The sequence below is a fragment of the Maniola hyperantus genome, chromosome 28, assembly GCF_902806685.2.
Source record: "Maniola hyperantus chromosome 28, iAphHyp1.2, whole genome shotgun sequence".
Lineage (NCBI taxonomy): Eukaryota > Metazoa > Arthropoda > Insecta > Lepidoptera > Nymphalidae > Maniola > Maniola hyperantus.
Genome location: NC_048563.1, coordinates 3,484,378 through 3,500,134, shown reverse-complemented (window position 1 = coordinate 3,500,134; position 15,757 = coordinate 3,484,378). Strand labels below are relative to the sequence as shown.

At 40.2% G+C, this 15,757-nt stretch overlaps 3 protein-coding genes across 4 annotated transcripts in view; 2 read left to right on the top strand and 1 right to left on the bottom strand.

The window, feature by feature from the left end:
• The window catches only part of LOC117994947 (serine-rich adhesin for platelets), a 30,368-nt gene extending 26,250 nt beyond the window's left edge, over positions 1 to 4,118 (top strand). For both annotated transcript variants that reach the window (XM_069508470.1, XM_069508469.1), the window contains exon 15: positions 26 to 4,118. The gene's annotated coding sequence lies outside the window, so the exon portion shown is untranslated. The remainder of the gene's footprint in view (positions 1 to 25) is intronic.
• Positions 4,119 to 5,121: 1,003 nt separating this feature from the next.
• On the top strand, positions 5,122 to 8,222 carry LOC138404472 (uncharacterized). The gene is made up of 3 exons (XM_069508518.1): positions 5,122 to 5,285; positions 5,721 to 5,898; positions 7,922 to 8,222. Exons 1-3 carry the CDS (start codon positions 5,254 to 5,256, stop codon positions 8,117 to 8,119), a joined length of 408 nt encoding a protein of 135 aa, XP_069364619.1. The 5' UTR covers positions 5,122 to 5,253; the 3' UTR covers positions 8,120 to 8,222.
• Positions 8,223 to 9,033: 811 nt separating this feature from the next.
• On the bottom strand, positions 9,034 to 10,613 carry LOC117995185 (uncharacterized). Its single transcript, XM_034983188.1, has 4 exons — positions 10,442 to 10,613; positions 9,653 to 9,779; positions 9,351 to 9,502; positions 9,034 to 9,158 (listed from the first exon to the last, which is right to left on the bottom strand). Exons 1-4 carry the CDS (start codon positions 10,578 to 10,580, stop codon positions 9,034 to 9,036), a joined length of 543 nt encoding a protein of 180 aa, XP_034839079.1. The 5' UTR covers positions 10,581 to 10,613.
• Between the last annotated feature and the right edge of the window lie 5,144 nt (positions 10,614 to 15,757).

Sequence of the window (15,757 nt, the reverse complement as noted above, 5' to 3'; positions counted from 1 at the left end):
TGGTTACATCCTGTATGTAGCAAAGGTTACATCCTATATATATCAAATCTTATAAAACTATTAGTCGTCAAAAATGTAAGATAAGCTTGGGTCTAAAATCGTAAAAAAATCATGTCTGATAGAAAGCATATACCTACCCTCAAAATTTCATGTCTCTAGGACCAGCGGTTTAGGCTGTGCGTTGATATACTATAAGTAAGTTGTCTGGTGGGAGGCTTCGGCCGTGGCTAATTACCACCCTACCGGCACAACCGTGCCGCCAAGCGATTTAGTGTTCCAGCACGATGACGTGTAGAAACCAAAGGGGTGTGGGTCTAATAAAAACTGCCATACCCCTTTCAGGTTAGCCCGCTCCCATCTTAGACTGCATCGTCACTTACCACCAGGTGAGATTGCAGTCAAGGGCTAACTTGTATCTGAATAAAAAAAATAAAAAAAAGTCAGTCAGGACTTTGAATTTTATACATAAAGAAGACTAGCGACCCGCCCCGGCTTCGCATGGGTGCAATGTAGATACTAATGTGGTGTTATTGAGGTGTCATTGCCTCGGAAACTCTCAAATGAGAGGATTTTTTCCGACCTCATTCACATTATTTTAATTTCTCTAGGGATCTCTAATTTTTGAGAATTAAACTATAGCTATAAACCTTCCTCTTGAATCACTCTATCTATTGGTGAAAACCGCATTAAAATCCGTTGCGTAGTTTAAAAGATCTACGCGTTCATACATACAGACAGCGGGAAGCGACTTTATTTCATACTACGAGTATGTAGAGATGTAAAGTTGTTTGTAACTTTTAAAATCATCGAGAAATCGTCTGCGAGGCGCAAAAAATGCTTTTGCGAATTTACTATTGAGATAATGACTGTCGCTATTTTTTTTTATTAGCGCCTTTATATAATATATTATAATAATTATGTGCAGTATATGTGCAATTTACGAACGCGCGTGCTTTTTATGCTCGCGACTTCGTCCGCGTTGACTACACAAATTTCAAACCCCTATTTCACCCCCTTAGGTATTGAATTTTCAAAAATCCTTTCTTAGCGTATGCCTACGTCATTATAGCTACCTGCATGCCAAATTTCAGCCCGATCCGTCCAGTAGTTTGAGCTGTGCGTTGATAGATCAGTCAATCAGTCAGTCAGTCACCCTTTATATATTTAGATTTACACTGAAAGGGAATGGAAGCGTATTTCTAACATATTAAGTAGCATATTGACTTCTATCTTCACTACATCGTCATTATCATGATCAACCCATCGCCGGCTCACTACAGAGCACGGGTCTCTTCTCAGAATGAGAAGAGTTTTGGCCATAGTCTACCATGCCATGTGCAGATTGGTAGACTACACACACCTTTGAGAACATTATGGGGAACTCTCAGGCATGCAGGTTTCCTCACGCTGTTTTCCTTCACCGTTAAAGCAAGTGATATTTAATTACTTAAAACGCACAAACTCTGAAAAGTTAGAGGTGCGTGCCCGGGATCGAACCCCCGACCTCCGATTAGAAGGCGGACGTCCTAACCACTAGGCTATCACAGCTTCACTACGTAAAACACAAATTACTTGCCTAAATGAAAAATTCGTGGGAATTCCGGCGATTTCGCGGTTTTTTTTATTTGTACCAAAAACATTTACAGTCAAGAGAAAAAGAGGACAGGGTAGCACTTATCTCTATGAGAGATCTCTACTAGTGACCCTGGGCAGTGCGAGAGGACGTAAATTAAAAAAAAATTAAAGAAGCGTGCGTTCGTAATTTGCAACGTCTATAATATTGTCATAATTTTACTCATGTATGCGCGCGGTACTCGTGTGTGCGATAAACTGTAAATAAATGAAGTGAATTTCTAAAATACTCCATAGCATATTGACTTGTATCTCTAACATATAAAACATAAAGGGAAACGCCCATTCTTGGTCTTTGTATAACATTTTACTTGTCACCAACGCTGATACTACAGTGGAAACTCGATTAACCGGACTAATTGTTGTCGTTAGGGATCCGGATAATCGAATTTGTGAAGAAAAGCGGGTTTTGTGCATATTATGTAGTTCACTATAATAGTATTTTCAATTTTCCAAATTTGGTAGTCCGGATAATCGCGAATCCGTATAACTGAGGGCCGGATAATCGAGTTTCTACTGTATTTGAGAGTCGATACACTTTAGCGTTAAAGTAAACCTGCCTTGTTTTGATGTTCAAGTTTGTACATTAGTTTGTGAGAAGTAAAATGTCACACTTAGGGCACAGTTAGTTTTACGTAAAAATACCGCTGAGCTGCATTAGAGGGGATATGTCTGTATGTATATGGTTCGACAGTACTACCATTTTTACAAGCTACGCCGATGTACCTGCGCAGAAATCTTATTTCTGAATGGCGCGAAGATAACCTAGCCAATCATAGCGCGCGTCCGTCCGCTATTGGTTGTTGCCTGCGCGCAATGTTTTGTATGCGCGAATTATGAGCGAGATACCACGAGTAGCATGCTCTTGTGTATAGAATCTTAACATCAAGCAATAAGGTCTGTATTTCATTGGTATACATTCAATTTTAGTGGGCGTTAGGTTGCGCTTTTCTGCGCAAACGAATTTTGCAGATGCGGCTTTTAAAAGTGGTAGTTGCCCGCGAAACAAAAGGTGACTGAATGATCGGCGGCCGAATATGCGTCACCGCCGATACCCTTAGTTTCGTAAAACATATATCGCCTACTGCGCAAGTACAATGTCAGCGGTCTTTTTACACGAACCTGGAAGTAAGATTGACGTTAATACTCTACCGCGTTTTATTGTACTACTACCGCCATCTAGTTACTGTTTTGAGAAACACGCTTCAGCAGACAGCGCCGCGTGCATACATGAGTGTAAACTATCTGTACCAATGTGTAACTTTAATATTGTATATTCCTGATTATATATAAATTGACAACTACGTTAAATAAACTATCTGCCGTACTCAGAGTCGCTAATCGTTATTTAAGATTGAGTTAAAACGAAACAGATATGTGAGAGATATAGCTCGGTCTCGTTTTAACTAAACTTAAGTAACGATAAAGCGACTCTGAGTACGGCAGTTTATCTTATAAAGTCTAAATTGATAAGGTTTCGAAGATTACACAAATAATAATAAGTTTTAGTATTTAAAATACAAAGAGAAAAACTTAATTACAAAAAATCTTTTCAGAAACCGACTACAAACTCCACTACGAAGTATAAAAATAAATGTTTGTAGTATGGTTGAAGTCGAGCGAGCGGCGCGCGTCGGTTTTCGAGTAACTCCTACAAAGGAGTTTTAGACTGGTCTATTGAGTTTATGACGCGTAAAATTTATCTCCTCACGCGCCATTTTAACTTTTTGTGTCAAATTTCATGTCAAAAGTACGATCTTAATCGTTATTATAAAGGTGAACCATACTTATGACATGACAATTGACCCATAGAGTTAAAATGGCGCGTGAGGAGTCATTTTTTATGAACTATACTTTGACTTTCAGCTCAGACTTTTCTAAAAAAATTGTGACTGATTATAAGCCTGTCTCGTTCTTATTCTCTAAGTCTGAGCAAAGTCAAAGTACGCTCTATAGTTTTGAGCTTCTATCGTATTATAGTTGTCAATTTCTATACAAACAGCTGGTCGATTGCGGAAAAACTGCATGGTATGGTATTTTTGTTGCAATAACGCATTGTACCAACCAATCAGCTGCGCGATTGCGGTAGAATGACTGCTACAATGTCACGATCGCAATCACCTCTTGATTGGTTGACGCTCGCTCACTATTGGCTACAATGAATTGTTGCAACAATAATCGCTCAAATTCAGCCAATCACAACAATTGAGATTGTAATAATGATTGATGCAGGTTTTACGAAATCGCCCTACAGAGGTATCGTGACAATTGTAGAAGTCATTCTACCGCAATCGAGCCACAGGTCTTATTAATCGATATATCAAATTGATGTATCGAACAGTTTTATCTCTCGAGAACACAATGTTATTATGTAATTGTAAAAAAAATATTGCGTAGTTTAAATGAATAGAAATGTTTCGATTGAATTTCTCAGTAACTGTCACAGAATAATTTAATAGAAGAATAAAATATGTACTTACAAAATGGTTCTTTAGTTTTATTTCACGACTGAAGTCCTTAAGGGTGGTGTTAGCTTGTGGCGGTTGCCACATATGCAACTAGATTTTTTTTTTATTTTTATTCATGATGCAGACTAAGATGATAGCGGGCTAACCTAAGATGGCGCTAAGTTGGCCACTGGGAGTCAATGTCGCGTCGTAGGCGGGGCCATTGACCCGAGTTTTCCACGCTACACATTGCGGGTTTGAAAAATACTAAATTGCTAAAAGTACAAAATGAGGCAAGGTATTGGATTGTGTTTAGGTAGGTACCTAGTATAACAAACGCTAAGTTTTTGCTAGGGTTCTGGTCTTATCGCGGACTATAGGTACCTACCCTATCAAGTATCAATATGTACTTGTTATTACTGCAGTAAAATTAATTACAAAAGTATTTTTGTTGTAGGTAGGTAGATTACCTAAGTGGTAAAACAACACGTAACTATGTGGGAAGCTAAGTTATTATTACTATTGTGTGAGTAGCTAATCTAATATCTAGTACCTAATACCTAGGTATACCTACTAGATATCCTATGACCTACTATGAAACCCTATTTCACCGCCTTAGGGGTTGAATTTTCAAACATCCTTTTTTTAGCTGATGCTTTCGTCATAATAGCTATTTGCATGCCTTTCCTCCCGATCCGTCCAGTATCAGATCAGTCAATCAGTCACCTTTTCCTTTTATATATTTAGATAGTAGGGAACCCACGTGCGCGAGTTCGACTCGCGCTTGGCCGGTTTTTAATGATGTAAGCACAAATTCGCCGTTTTCGAATTTTACCCTTTGTGCTAGAAGACCTACCTACCTACCTACCAAATTTCATGATTCTAGGTCAACGGGAAGTGCCTTGGTTTCTTAACAACAGACAACTAAGTGATCCTATAAGGGTTCCTTTTTTCCTTCTGAGGTACGGAACCCCAAAAAATGGACGGTTTCTACCGTCTCATGTTTTTGTCAGGGTTGTCACAAGCCGCGCTATCGGATGACGACTGGGACAATGCGGGGCAGCTGCCGCAGAGAATATTGGAGCTGATCGCGGCGTACAACGCGCGCGGCGCTTTGCAGCTTAGTGACGTCACCACCATCCGCGCGCTCCACGAGGAATCGTACCAGTTTGAGATGGGCTACGTCATGTCCGAGATACTCGAACGGTAATAGATGCTAACAGCTATCACAGTGACGCTGTCTCTCCACCAAAAAAAAAAAAAAAAGGAACCCTTATAGGATCACTTTGTTGTCCGTCTGTCTGTCAAGAGACCTAGAGGGTACTTCCCGTTGACTTAGAATCATGAAATTCGGCAGGTAGGTAGGTCTTATAGCACACTTTAGGGAAAAAATCCGAAAACCGTGAATTTGTGGTTAAAACCTGGAAAAAAAATTAAAATGTGTTCATGAACAACTTTCAAAGTAAAATTAATATACCAAGTGGGGTATCATATGAAAGGGCTTTACCTGTACATTCTTAAACAGATTTTTGTATATTTTTATGCATAATAGTTTTTGATTTATCGTAAAAAATATCGAATAAATACGACTGTAGTACGGAACCCTCGGTGTGCGAGTCTGACTCCGGTTTTTAATTCTAGCTACAGACAAATGGTCGGTCTCGCGCAAAGAGAGGAAAAATTCAAGATGGACTCGCTATTCGAGACGATCAAGCACACGGAGCTTATCCAGAAGCTGTTCTTTGAGATCTTCCACCTGGTGAACATGTTCCACGAGATCAGCAAGAAGTACAGCCATGCGCCTTCAGAGGAAGACCAGGTGACTGATGCTGCTGCAGACTTTTTTCAGATGAAAGGCTTTCTTAACCTAACCTCAACTAATAAATGTCCACTGATGGAGACAGCTGGACATAGTTTTCATGTAGGAAATATCATTGAACATTAAGTCTTCTGCCGATTGTGTCCAGTAGCTCCCACAGACCACTAAGTCCGTGAGGAGCTCCCAGCAACATCGCTCATGCATATAGAAAGACTAGTAGGGTGCGTGGGTGCGCGGACCACTGAAGTGGTCCGCGAGCATGCAGAGTTGGTTTTTCAAAATGTGGACTTTATTCGCCATGCATTTTCTATGGAAAAATAAATTCCACCATTTTGAAATTTTTTTCTACTCATCGAGTAGACCTTCGGATCCTGATCATCTTTTGCTAAGAAACCACTCTTCCATCTTTTATACCCTCCGAGATAGGTGCCGACAAAATTTGTATGGCGGCCATCTTTTTTTCGCCGTTATAAATTTTTTTTCAGCTCATTGGCAATTGGATGACGTTTCGAGTGACATTTGCTCGAGCACCCCCCACCTATCTTCAATACCTTAAGCGTGCTCTTCACCCGTCTCCGAAATCCTCAATCATCAGCTCTCTCCGTATTTTTCCTCTGAATGAATTTTTGTCTTCTATACGAAACCATCAGTCAAACATTTTTTTTTCATACAAAAACGTTCAGGAGAGGTGATCAATGAGTGAGTCAGTCAGTCAATCAGTGAATCAGCACGAGCAGCTATATATTATATATTAAGGGTCTCTATAAAGTAGCTTTTTCTTGTCGCCATTGCAGCAACGAAGTCTCTATTTCAGCAACTTGGTACGCCAAAATCTTATCTAACTGTACTTAGTGGTCCTTTCCTTAGTGCATAGTTTCAAATCAAATCAAATCAAATATTCTTTATTGCACATGTGGGTATGTATGTATATACAGATGTTACACTTATTAAAGTTTCACCACAAATAGCCATATTATGGCATGCAAAAAATAAAAACTAAAACCAACTTACTGACTTAAATTACAATTGAATTATCTATTATTACTTATCTTTATACAGTTAATAATTATATTTTATACATACCTACTAGATTTAACAATATAATACAAAATACAATTTAAAGACTGCTACTTCAGATCAAGGATTTAGATTATTCTGGACAGGGCATTCTTTATGTATCATCTTTCTTGCCACCATGATTTTATTAAGCCAGGAAACGGTTCCATGGTAAATAGACAGGGAAGGAACTCAGGAGGTAGGTAGGTTAAGGTTTACCAAGAAACACTAAGCAAAAGAAGAACCATAAAATATACGGAGTGCTAGGAATCAAGGTAAAGATCATGTTACCATGGGACCAGCAAGGCAAGAACGGCCCCAAGAAGCCGCAGCCCGACCACATCCTAGTGACGGAGCCCAAGGACGAGCCCGCGCCCTCCGAGCCCACGTCCGACGTGCGCTCCGCCGCGCCCGCGCCCGCGCCGCCCGTGCCCGCTGTCGCTTAGTTCATAAGCCAATAAATGTCCTAAAACCCTAAAAAAAAAAAGGGGAGTCCGTTCCTACACAGTAAATCAGTGTGACTACGGAGCGCTGTGCTAATTCTCCGTATATTATACATAGACTTTCGAGCTATTGCATGAGAGGAAACACTGTTTCCCAACCCCACTGATGTAGAAAAATTGACTCCTTTTACACATAGCTGATCCAAAAGCTGGTCTTTGAGATCTTCCACCTGGTGAACATGTTCCACGAGATCAGCAGGAAGTACAGCAATGCGCCTTCAGAGGAAGACCAGGTGACTGATGCTGCTGCAGCAGCCTTTTTTCGGATGAAAGGCTTCCTTCTGAGAAAAAGCTAAAGCATAAATTAATTAATAGCATTTTCTCACCATTTCAATCAGACCATTCTCCATTCCAACCCCAACGTTTTACTAACCTACTGCCATGAAATATATATGCATTTATACCTAAGTTTCTAGACAAATCACTCGTGAAACCTTATCAGAAATTCAAAATTGTTTCAACAGATAAAAAAAATACTCGAAAGACAAAAGGAAATTGACAGTATAAGAAAAATAGAGAAGAAGAAGAGAATGAAGCAGTTAAAGAAAGACAGAGAGATGTTCAAAAAACAGGGGAAAGTAATGGACAAGAAGGACCGCAAGCCAGGCAACAGGTGGTGGCCGATCGACTACGGATGGGAGGTCGACTATCAATGGTGGTAATGGGGTTTCAATGGATGGCAATAAAGATTTATGAGGATAGTAAAAATAAGTTGTCTTTAATCTTCTTTACATTCCCTTAACTAGGTAGGTAACTAACTAGGTACAGTTCTTGCAATTCACGAAGGCGAGTGGCTCATGCTTGTGTTTAAGTCGTATCGGTATAAGTAACGTACACTGAATGTGTGCGTTTGCGAGCGCTTGCTCGCGACTGATTGGTCCGACATGCACGCACACTTCGCAATGCCCGTGTATCCGGCGTAACCACAAGTAAAGTTCACTCGCCTACGTGAATTGCAAGAACTTTACCTACTTAATGACTTTTGTTAGAATGAAGTGTTGTTGGTGGTGGCCATTTAAATCGATTGATGATCTGGGCAGCGCGATGCGTGCTATTGTCCACATGAGTTAGCGAGCAGATGCGTGGATGGTCCACAATAACTTTTTTCTTTTTTATTAACTCGAAGACCATACTGTGGCGACGATCTCCCAGAGGGCAGAGCCCGTGGAGAGGGTGATTCCTTCTGCACGTTTCCCATCCTTAACGTCTCCGGCGAGCAATGCTCGGCGGTCGCCTTCCCCATGGGCCGTCTACTGCGCCCTCTGCTCGGGCTCAGAGGGACGCGCAGACAAACACTCTCCCTCCTGCCAGGCCAGTTAGCCATGGTTAACAAATATCCCATGAAGAGAAATTGTGAACCATGTTACTAGAGTACACCGGCCCAACAATCAACACTCGGGCACACGGGCAGTTTACCTAGCTGGTACTTCCGGTCCATAATGACCTGGCTTAACCACAGGATTAACTATGAATAAAGTAATAAATGAAATTCGGTTGCCCTCTGTCCCATGACAGCTCAGGGCTTTTATGTAAAATCCAACTATGGAATAAAATATAAACTAAAATGAATATCTTTTTATTGGTTGTCGACATGTGGATAGGAGTCCATGCTAGTGTTGACGGGGAGGCCCAGCTTCTTCCTCAGGAACTCTTGCCGGTAGCTCCTTTTGAGCTCTTCCTCCTTGCGAGCTAGCATCATATCTGAGGAACAATATAACAATATAAATTTTACGTGATGTTGAAGTAAAAGTGAGTAAAACAAAATCTGCGCGAGAGTCCGTTAAAGATTTTTAAAGTGTGTTTAAATGTTTTAAGAAAAGTGTAGTGCTCGTTGGTATGAGGAACCAACTAGTAAAAAGTGGAAGAAACAAAGATGAAGAAGCTTATTCTTACCCAAGTCTTCGCTCCTGCCACCAGCTCTAGATATATTCTTCATTACCGTATCATGGTGGTCCTGAGAGTCCCAAAGCTCATCCAGATCTAACTGCTCCAGGATATGCACTAGTCTGTCTATATCTATCTCTAACGCGCTGATATACTCCATCCTGAAACCAGAACAGAATTTTTGGTTCAACAGCGGTATGGAACGGAAAGTTTTAAAAATTCCTGAAAAAGAATCGACTGTTAGGCGGTAGGTACGAAGTTCGCCGGGGCAGCTAGTTCGTAATATTATTTTGATTGCTCAGTATTTTTACCTCCATATGTAATGTACTGGCTTCATCTCTGGCACTCGAGGTAGAATAAGTTTGGACTTGCCAGTGTGCTTGTTAGTTATACCTCTGTACAGCTCCAGCATTGTCTTGTACTTTTCACGGATTTGACCTGCAATCATGACTTCAGTTTTTTAAATTCAGATACAAGTTGGCCCTTGACTGCAATCTCACCTGGTGGTAAGTGACGATGCAATCTAAGATGGAAGTGGTATGGCAGTTTTTTATTAAACCCACACGCCTTTGGTTTCTTTTCTACACGTCATCATAACGGAACGCTAAATCGCTTGGCGGCACGGATTTTCCGGCAGGCTGGTAACTAGACACGGCCGAAGCCTCCCACCAGACCAGACCACAAATTTAGAAATTATAAAATTCCAAACCCCAAAGTTTTAATAAAAAATTAGGTATATTTTTCAATTTCATGTCAAAAAAAATTAGTAGTCTTGAAGGTACCCATGTTATAATTGGGTGGGAAAACTGATGCTGGAAGGGTGTTCCAAATCTTGGCGGTTCGGATTAGAAATGAGGAGGCAAATCGCTTCGTACGTATTCGGGGAATTTCGACTACGTACGGGTGCAGACCTTGGCGATGCCTTTTTTTAAAATAGATATAACGAGCAGGCGGGTCACCTGATGATAAGTGATTACCGCCGCCCATGAACATTTGCAGCACCAGAGGAACCGCCGATGCGTTGCCGGCCTTTTAGGAATTTGTTGGTCCGCCCCTTGCGGTACGATAGTAGAAATGTGATACAGGAGCACACTGCATACCCATGATCATGCCGACCTGGAAGCCCAGCTTAGAGGACATCTTGTCTCGCAAGCGGTCCGTCTGATGGATCTTATACTTGGCCTCCGCGATCAGTTCCTGACACAAGGTCACCAGCTTCTGCTTGTCGCGAACGGTCATCAGATCATACACCTTGTTATATTGATGCTGTCCCAGCAATAAGTGTAACTGGCTGATGATGCCTTTAAACAAAATAGGTATAAGTAAGTATAACAATATTTAGAGTCTCAATAGCTCAACTGGTATAGGAGTGGACTGAAAACCGAAAGGTCGATGGTTCAAACCCCGCCCGTTGCACAATTGTCGTACCGTATATTGGAGAGGAAAGAGGAATACTAGTCATTTAAAAAAAAATTGCTAATATTCTTAAAAAAAAAAAAAAACAACAAAATCTTGACTCGTCTTTGATGCTTTGACTCTCAAATGAAAGACGTGCACCAGTCAGGCGGGGTGATTACGTAAAACGTTGCAGTAGCGACAGCACCGCGACAGCAGTAGCAATTTTTTTTTTAATTCTGATACAAGTTAGCCCTTGACTGCAATCTCACCTGGTGGATTGCAGTCTAAGATGGAAGCGGGCTAACCTGAAAGGGGTATGGCAGTTTTTAATAAACCCCTGCTCGTTTCTACACGGCATCGTACCGGAACGCTAAATCGCTTGGCGGCACGGCTTTGCCGGTAGGGTGGTAACTAGCCACGGCCGAAGCCTCCCACCAGACCAGACCAGAAATTTAGAAATTATAAAATTCCAAATCCCTGTCAGGAATCGAACCCGGGACCTCCCACTAATAAGACCACAGCGCTTACCACTGCGCCAGGGAGGTCGTCAATGCAATGCGACAGTTCAATTGTTGTCTCTCTTCTTCTTCATATTTTGCTTTGTGGCTATTGCTGTCTCTTTCTGGCCGCTGTTACGTGTGACGTTTGACAGCAATGATCGCGAGATTCTGTCGCAAGCCTGTCGAGATGCGTAATCACCCCGATCAGCTTCACTTGGTTACATGACCCGAGAACCTAGGGCGGCATCTCTACGATGGCACTCACGTAACTCTTATTTCTCATGAAAAAGAGAAATAAGGGATAACAGTTTACGCGATAGAAAGAGAGGAGTATATTAAATTTTATTTATCTACTTACTATTTTTATTAACAAATTTTATTTACTACACCTGCTCGGAAAGTACCTTCTGGTTTGTCTCATAACGAAAGGGCTGAAAAGTTGTATGAAAATCCATTACTAACGTGCTTTTTTTTTAATTTTTGATACTAAATATTAGGTACTTTTTATGTCATGTTATGATTGTTTGTCGAAACAAGACTTAAAAGGTATCTAATAACTAAGTAACAAAAAAAAATCTTACTCGCCACTTACATTTTTTCCATGTGCGTCATTTAAAAAAGTAAAAATATTTCCTTGAACTTTAATAATTGCACAAATTTTAATATAAACTTCAATAATTAACTGATTTGCCTATTATTTTCCTCGTAGGTGTAGTATAAAGCACTATGTGAAGTGCGATTCCTAACTCGGGCGTAAACTACACCCTCGTAGTAATCGGTCACTTTCTCCCGTCGTGGAACAATGTACTATTACTTACTGCTTACCAATAGCAATAAAAAAGTTTAAAGTATTAATCATGTTTTTATCATTTAATCATTATACAGGTATTACGCCTACTAATGAGTTTTTCTTGTTAATAAACTAATTAATTACCATTTGATTAATTTTCTTCTGTTACTTGTAAAAGTTTTAATTTTCTATTTTTTGCTTTCAGTTTCTTCATAATTTGCCAAATACTTCGCTACATCATCATCATCAACCAATCGCCGGCTCACTAGCTAGTTAGAATGGGAGTCCTCTCAGAATGAGAAAGTTGTAAGCAAAGTCTACCACGCAGACTAAGCGCGGATTGGCAGACTTACACACCTTTGAGAACATTATGGAGAACTCTTAGGCACGTAGGTTTCCTCACTGTTTAAGCAAATGATACTTACTTAAGGTGGAAGACACGGTCTGCCCGCGAAATTCAAAATTAATTTGGTTTATATTACATTTTTTAAGGTTTTAGTTTTTTTAAGATGTTCACTTTTAGATTAGTATCTTTTAGTTAGTATTTAACATTAGACATAGTTTATTAATTACTAATTACATTATTTAACCTCAGATAGAAAGAAATATAATAATATTTGGTTTTTCGCAATTTGTAAACTAATTAGACAAAGTAGGCTTATGGCATTCAAATTGAGCCCCTAGCAATATCATGACTGTCAGCTAGTTTGAAATAAAAAGAGTCATAACTCATAATAAATTCTATAAGTAGTTTTATTAATTTCATTGATAGCTGATATTATTCACTTCGGACGTTTTGATGAACTTTTCTTAGCTATTGGTAGGTACTACCAACTTACATAAGTACGTAACAGAAATAATGTGCATCGACCTTTAGAAGGATATAGTGGATTTGTAAATTGTCTCTGTCGTTGAGACCGACAAAACGTCATATAGATATGCTGACAGAGACAACGCTCTACAAAGCTGAGATGTCATCCTTAAGGCCGATGTACAATACTATCTGCGGCGTACTGTAAGTTATTTCTATTCTACTCCCAGTGTAGTCGAGGTCGGTGATCGTTTATGAATGACACGAACCATATCGATAAGTTGACTGATCTCAATCGCTTTGTTAGCAATCTGTTCGTATGCGTTAATATGCTCCATAGGCCTCCACTCTGCGTACAGACGCTTCAGAGTCTGAGATATATCCGTCATGACATTCATTTTGTCTGTCATATCACCCATTATATAACCAATTTCAAATGATGTATAGTTATTGTAATATGACTTGATTAATTCTGCACGTTTAACTTTTAAATCACTATCTCTAACAGTTTCATACATAAGTCTGAATAATTTTATTTTCATGCTATTGTCTTCGGATTGTTCGGTTATTTTCGTCGTTATTTCGTCTTGTTCGTCATTATCATCAGCTCTGATTAAGGATATACCGACGCGTCGAAAAGGAGTCGCATCTTTTTGGTACTCCTTAAGTATTTTGAGCTACGTTCCCCAGGATAGATCGTTGATTATGGCATTCTCTTTAGGTTGGAAACTCCATACAATAGTCATGTAGATGCCTGGAATTATCAATCTGTACCCTTATCCCTTATTATAAATGCGAAAGTGTGTTGGTTTGTTGCTTTGTCCTTCAGTCATGTCGCAACGGTGCAACGGATTGACGTGATTTTTTGCATGGGTATAGATAAAGAACTGGAGAGTGGTATAGACTACTTTTTATCCCGGAAAATCAAAGAGTTTCCACGAAATTTTAAAAAACCTAATTCCACGCTAACGAAGTCGCGGGCATCAGCTAGTCTGTTTATAAGTAATAAGTTTAAAGTAATTTATGACATTTCTTGTGGTAAAGGAAAATTAAAGAATATTAAAATATAACGAATCATAATCATCACCATCCACCTAGGGTCAATCCTCAGAAATACCCTCAGAAAGCCAAAACTTCGGCTTCTGACGAGATTTTAGGCCAATTTAGAAGTGCCTAATAGCTAATCCAAAACCAAATCAGGTTTCAAATACCTAACATTCATGACCTAACTTAGAAAATTACAGATTTTCATACAAATATTCATCCCCTAATTAATCATTTTGAAGGATTTTTGGAGTTTCCAAAAATCCTTTAGCATTTAACACTAGTTAATACCCAGCGTGTGCTATTACCCTTAAAAAACCTTCAAACCCATCTTCGCATTATTGCCTTTCTAATGAAACTGGTTTGGGGCACATCGGTTGCATTGTTTCAAAGTCTATAAGGGACAAAAAGTTAGAAACATTTTTTGTGTTTTATATATTACTTAAGAAGATTAACATGGCTTGTATTAAATAATTTTAAATACATATCAAAAATTGCGGACCGGCAGGAATCGAACCCGCGTCTCCTGGGATCGCGCCCGATGCTCTGTCCACTAAGTACACAACCACTTAGTAAGTAAAACACTAAAAATTATAAAAATATGGCTTGTATGCTTCAAAAAAACAAATTCATATCATTGTCTTCTTGGGCAGGTCATGCCTGTCGTAGAGGCGATGGCCGTTGGAGCCGGAAAGTCCTTGAGTGGAGACCGCGTTTAAGCAAGCGTAGTGTGGGACGCCCTCCAGCACGATGGACCGACGATATAAAGAGGCTGGCGGGAAGTGGCTGGATGAGGAAGGCTGAGGACCGGGTGTGGTGGCGCGCTTTAGGGAAGGCCTATGTCCAACAGTGGACGTCCACAGGCTGATGATGATGATGATGACGATGATTGTCTTCTTGTCCCACGCTCTTCACTTTCTCCACCACTGGTGCTCTGGCTCCCACCCGTACTCCGACGGCCACCACTTGTTCTTCTTGGTCCTGGACCGCACGGTAGACGTCAAGTGATGCGTCTTTAACCATCTGGTGAACAACGAAAATATCAAAGGTACAGTACGAGGCAGAGAGTAATAATCATAGATTTATATATTACTTCGTAAGGACAGGGCCATTGAACAAGCAAAATGGCACCGACTCATTGGTCCTAAAATGTTTATTTAACACCAATGCAACCTCAGTGACGTCTGGATTTCAAACGGGTCGTTCATTAATATCAAGAGGTGGCGCTGATTTAGTTGGTTCCAGAATCGTGAAAAATGTTGTTCGCTTGGGCATATCTTGTCATTTATATCGATGGTAATAATAATAAAAACCGGCCAACTGCGTGGCGGGCTACGCATAGTGTGGGGTTCCGTAGTCACAATCCTCGATAAACAGATATAACTCCTTTAACCTGTGAACCCTACTTAGCCATGATAGTTTTCCTTTAAAATTGATTTGAATAGGCACGCAAATAAGAAGAAAAAGACTCCTTTAATATGCAATTTTCGAATTAAAACTTCTTTCGGGGCGACTTTAGAGATCAAGCAATTTCTGAGGTCCGGATGGAAGTTATATCGTTAAACAGATTCAGCAGTTTTGTGGCTGCCATCTTTTATCGAGATACCGAGTAGTTACAGTGCGATAAGGCTACCTTGGCGCGTGGCGAAAATCGGAACTAACGTTGCCGTCAAGTGTCCCCTTAACCCTATGTTCTTGTTTGAAGCCTTTGTTCTCTAACAGCGTCTCCCTGTTAATGTCATTCAAGTGCCAAGAGATGCCTTGTCGCACTTGTCGTTGTAGGTTACATTTCGGTGAGTTTTCGGTGAGGCTTTGGTGAGGTGTCATATCGGTAAGGTTTCAGTGGTGTTTCGGTTTGGTATCGGTAATGTTG

Bases quoted from the DNA above. Each gene is read 5' to 3' on its own strand.
- LOC117995185 (XM_034983188.1), bottom strand. From the start codon at position 10,580: ATGACCGTTCGCGACAAGCAGAAGCTGGTGACCTTGTGTCAGGAACTG. The intron at 9,780-10,441 runs GTATGCAGTGTG...TCATGATTGCAG, and splicing joins CCAGGTCGGCATGATCATGG to GTCAAATCCGTGAAAAGTAC. The intron at 9,503-9,652 runs GTAAAAATACTG...TTCTGGTTTCAG, and splicing joins CCAGTACATTACATATGGAG to GATGGAGTATATCAGCGCGT.
- LOC138404472 (XM_069508518.1), top strand. From the start codon at position 5,254: ATGGGCTACGTCATGTCCGAGATACTCGAACG. The intron at 5,286-5,720 runs GTAATAGATGCT...TTTTAATTCTAG, and splicing joins ATGTCCGAGATACTCGAACG to CTACAGACAAATGGTCGGTC. The intron at 5,899-7,921 runs GTGACTGATGCT...TTGTTTCAACAG, and splicing joins CGCCTTCAGAGGAAGACCAG to ATAAAAAAAATACTCGAAAG.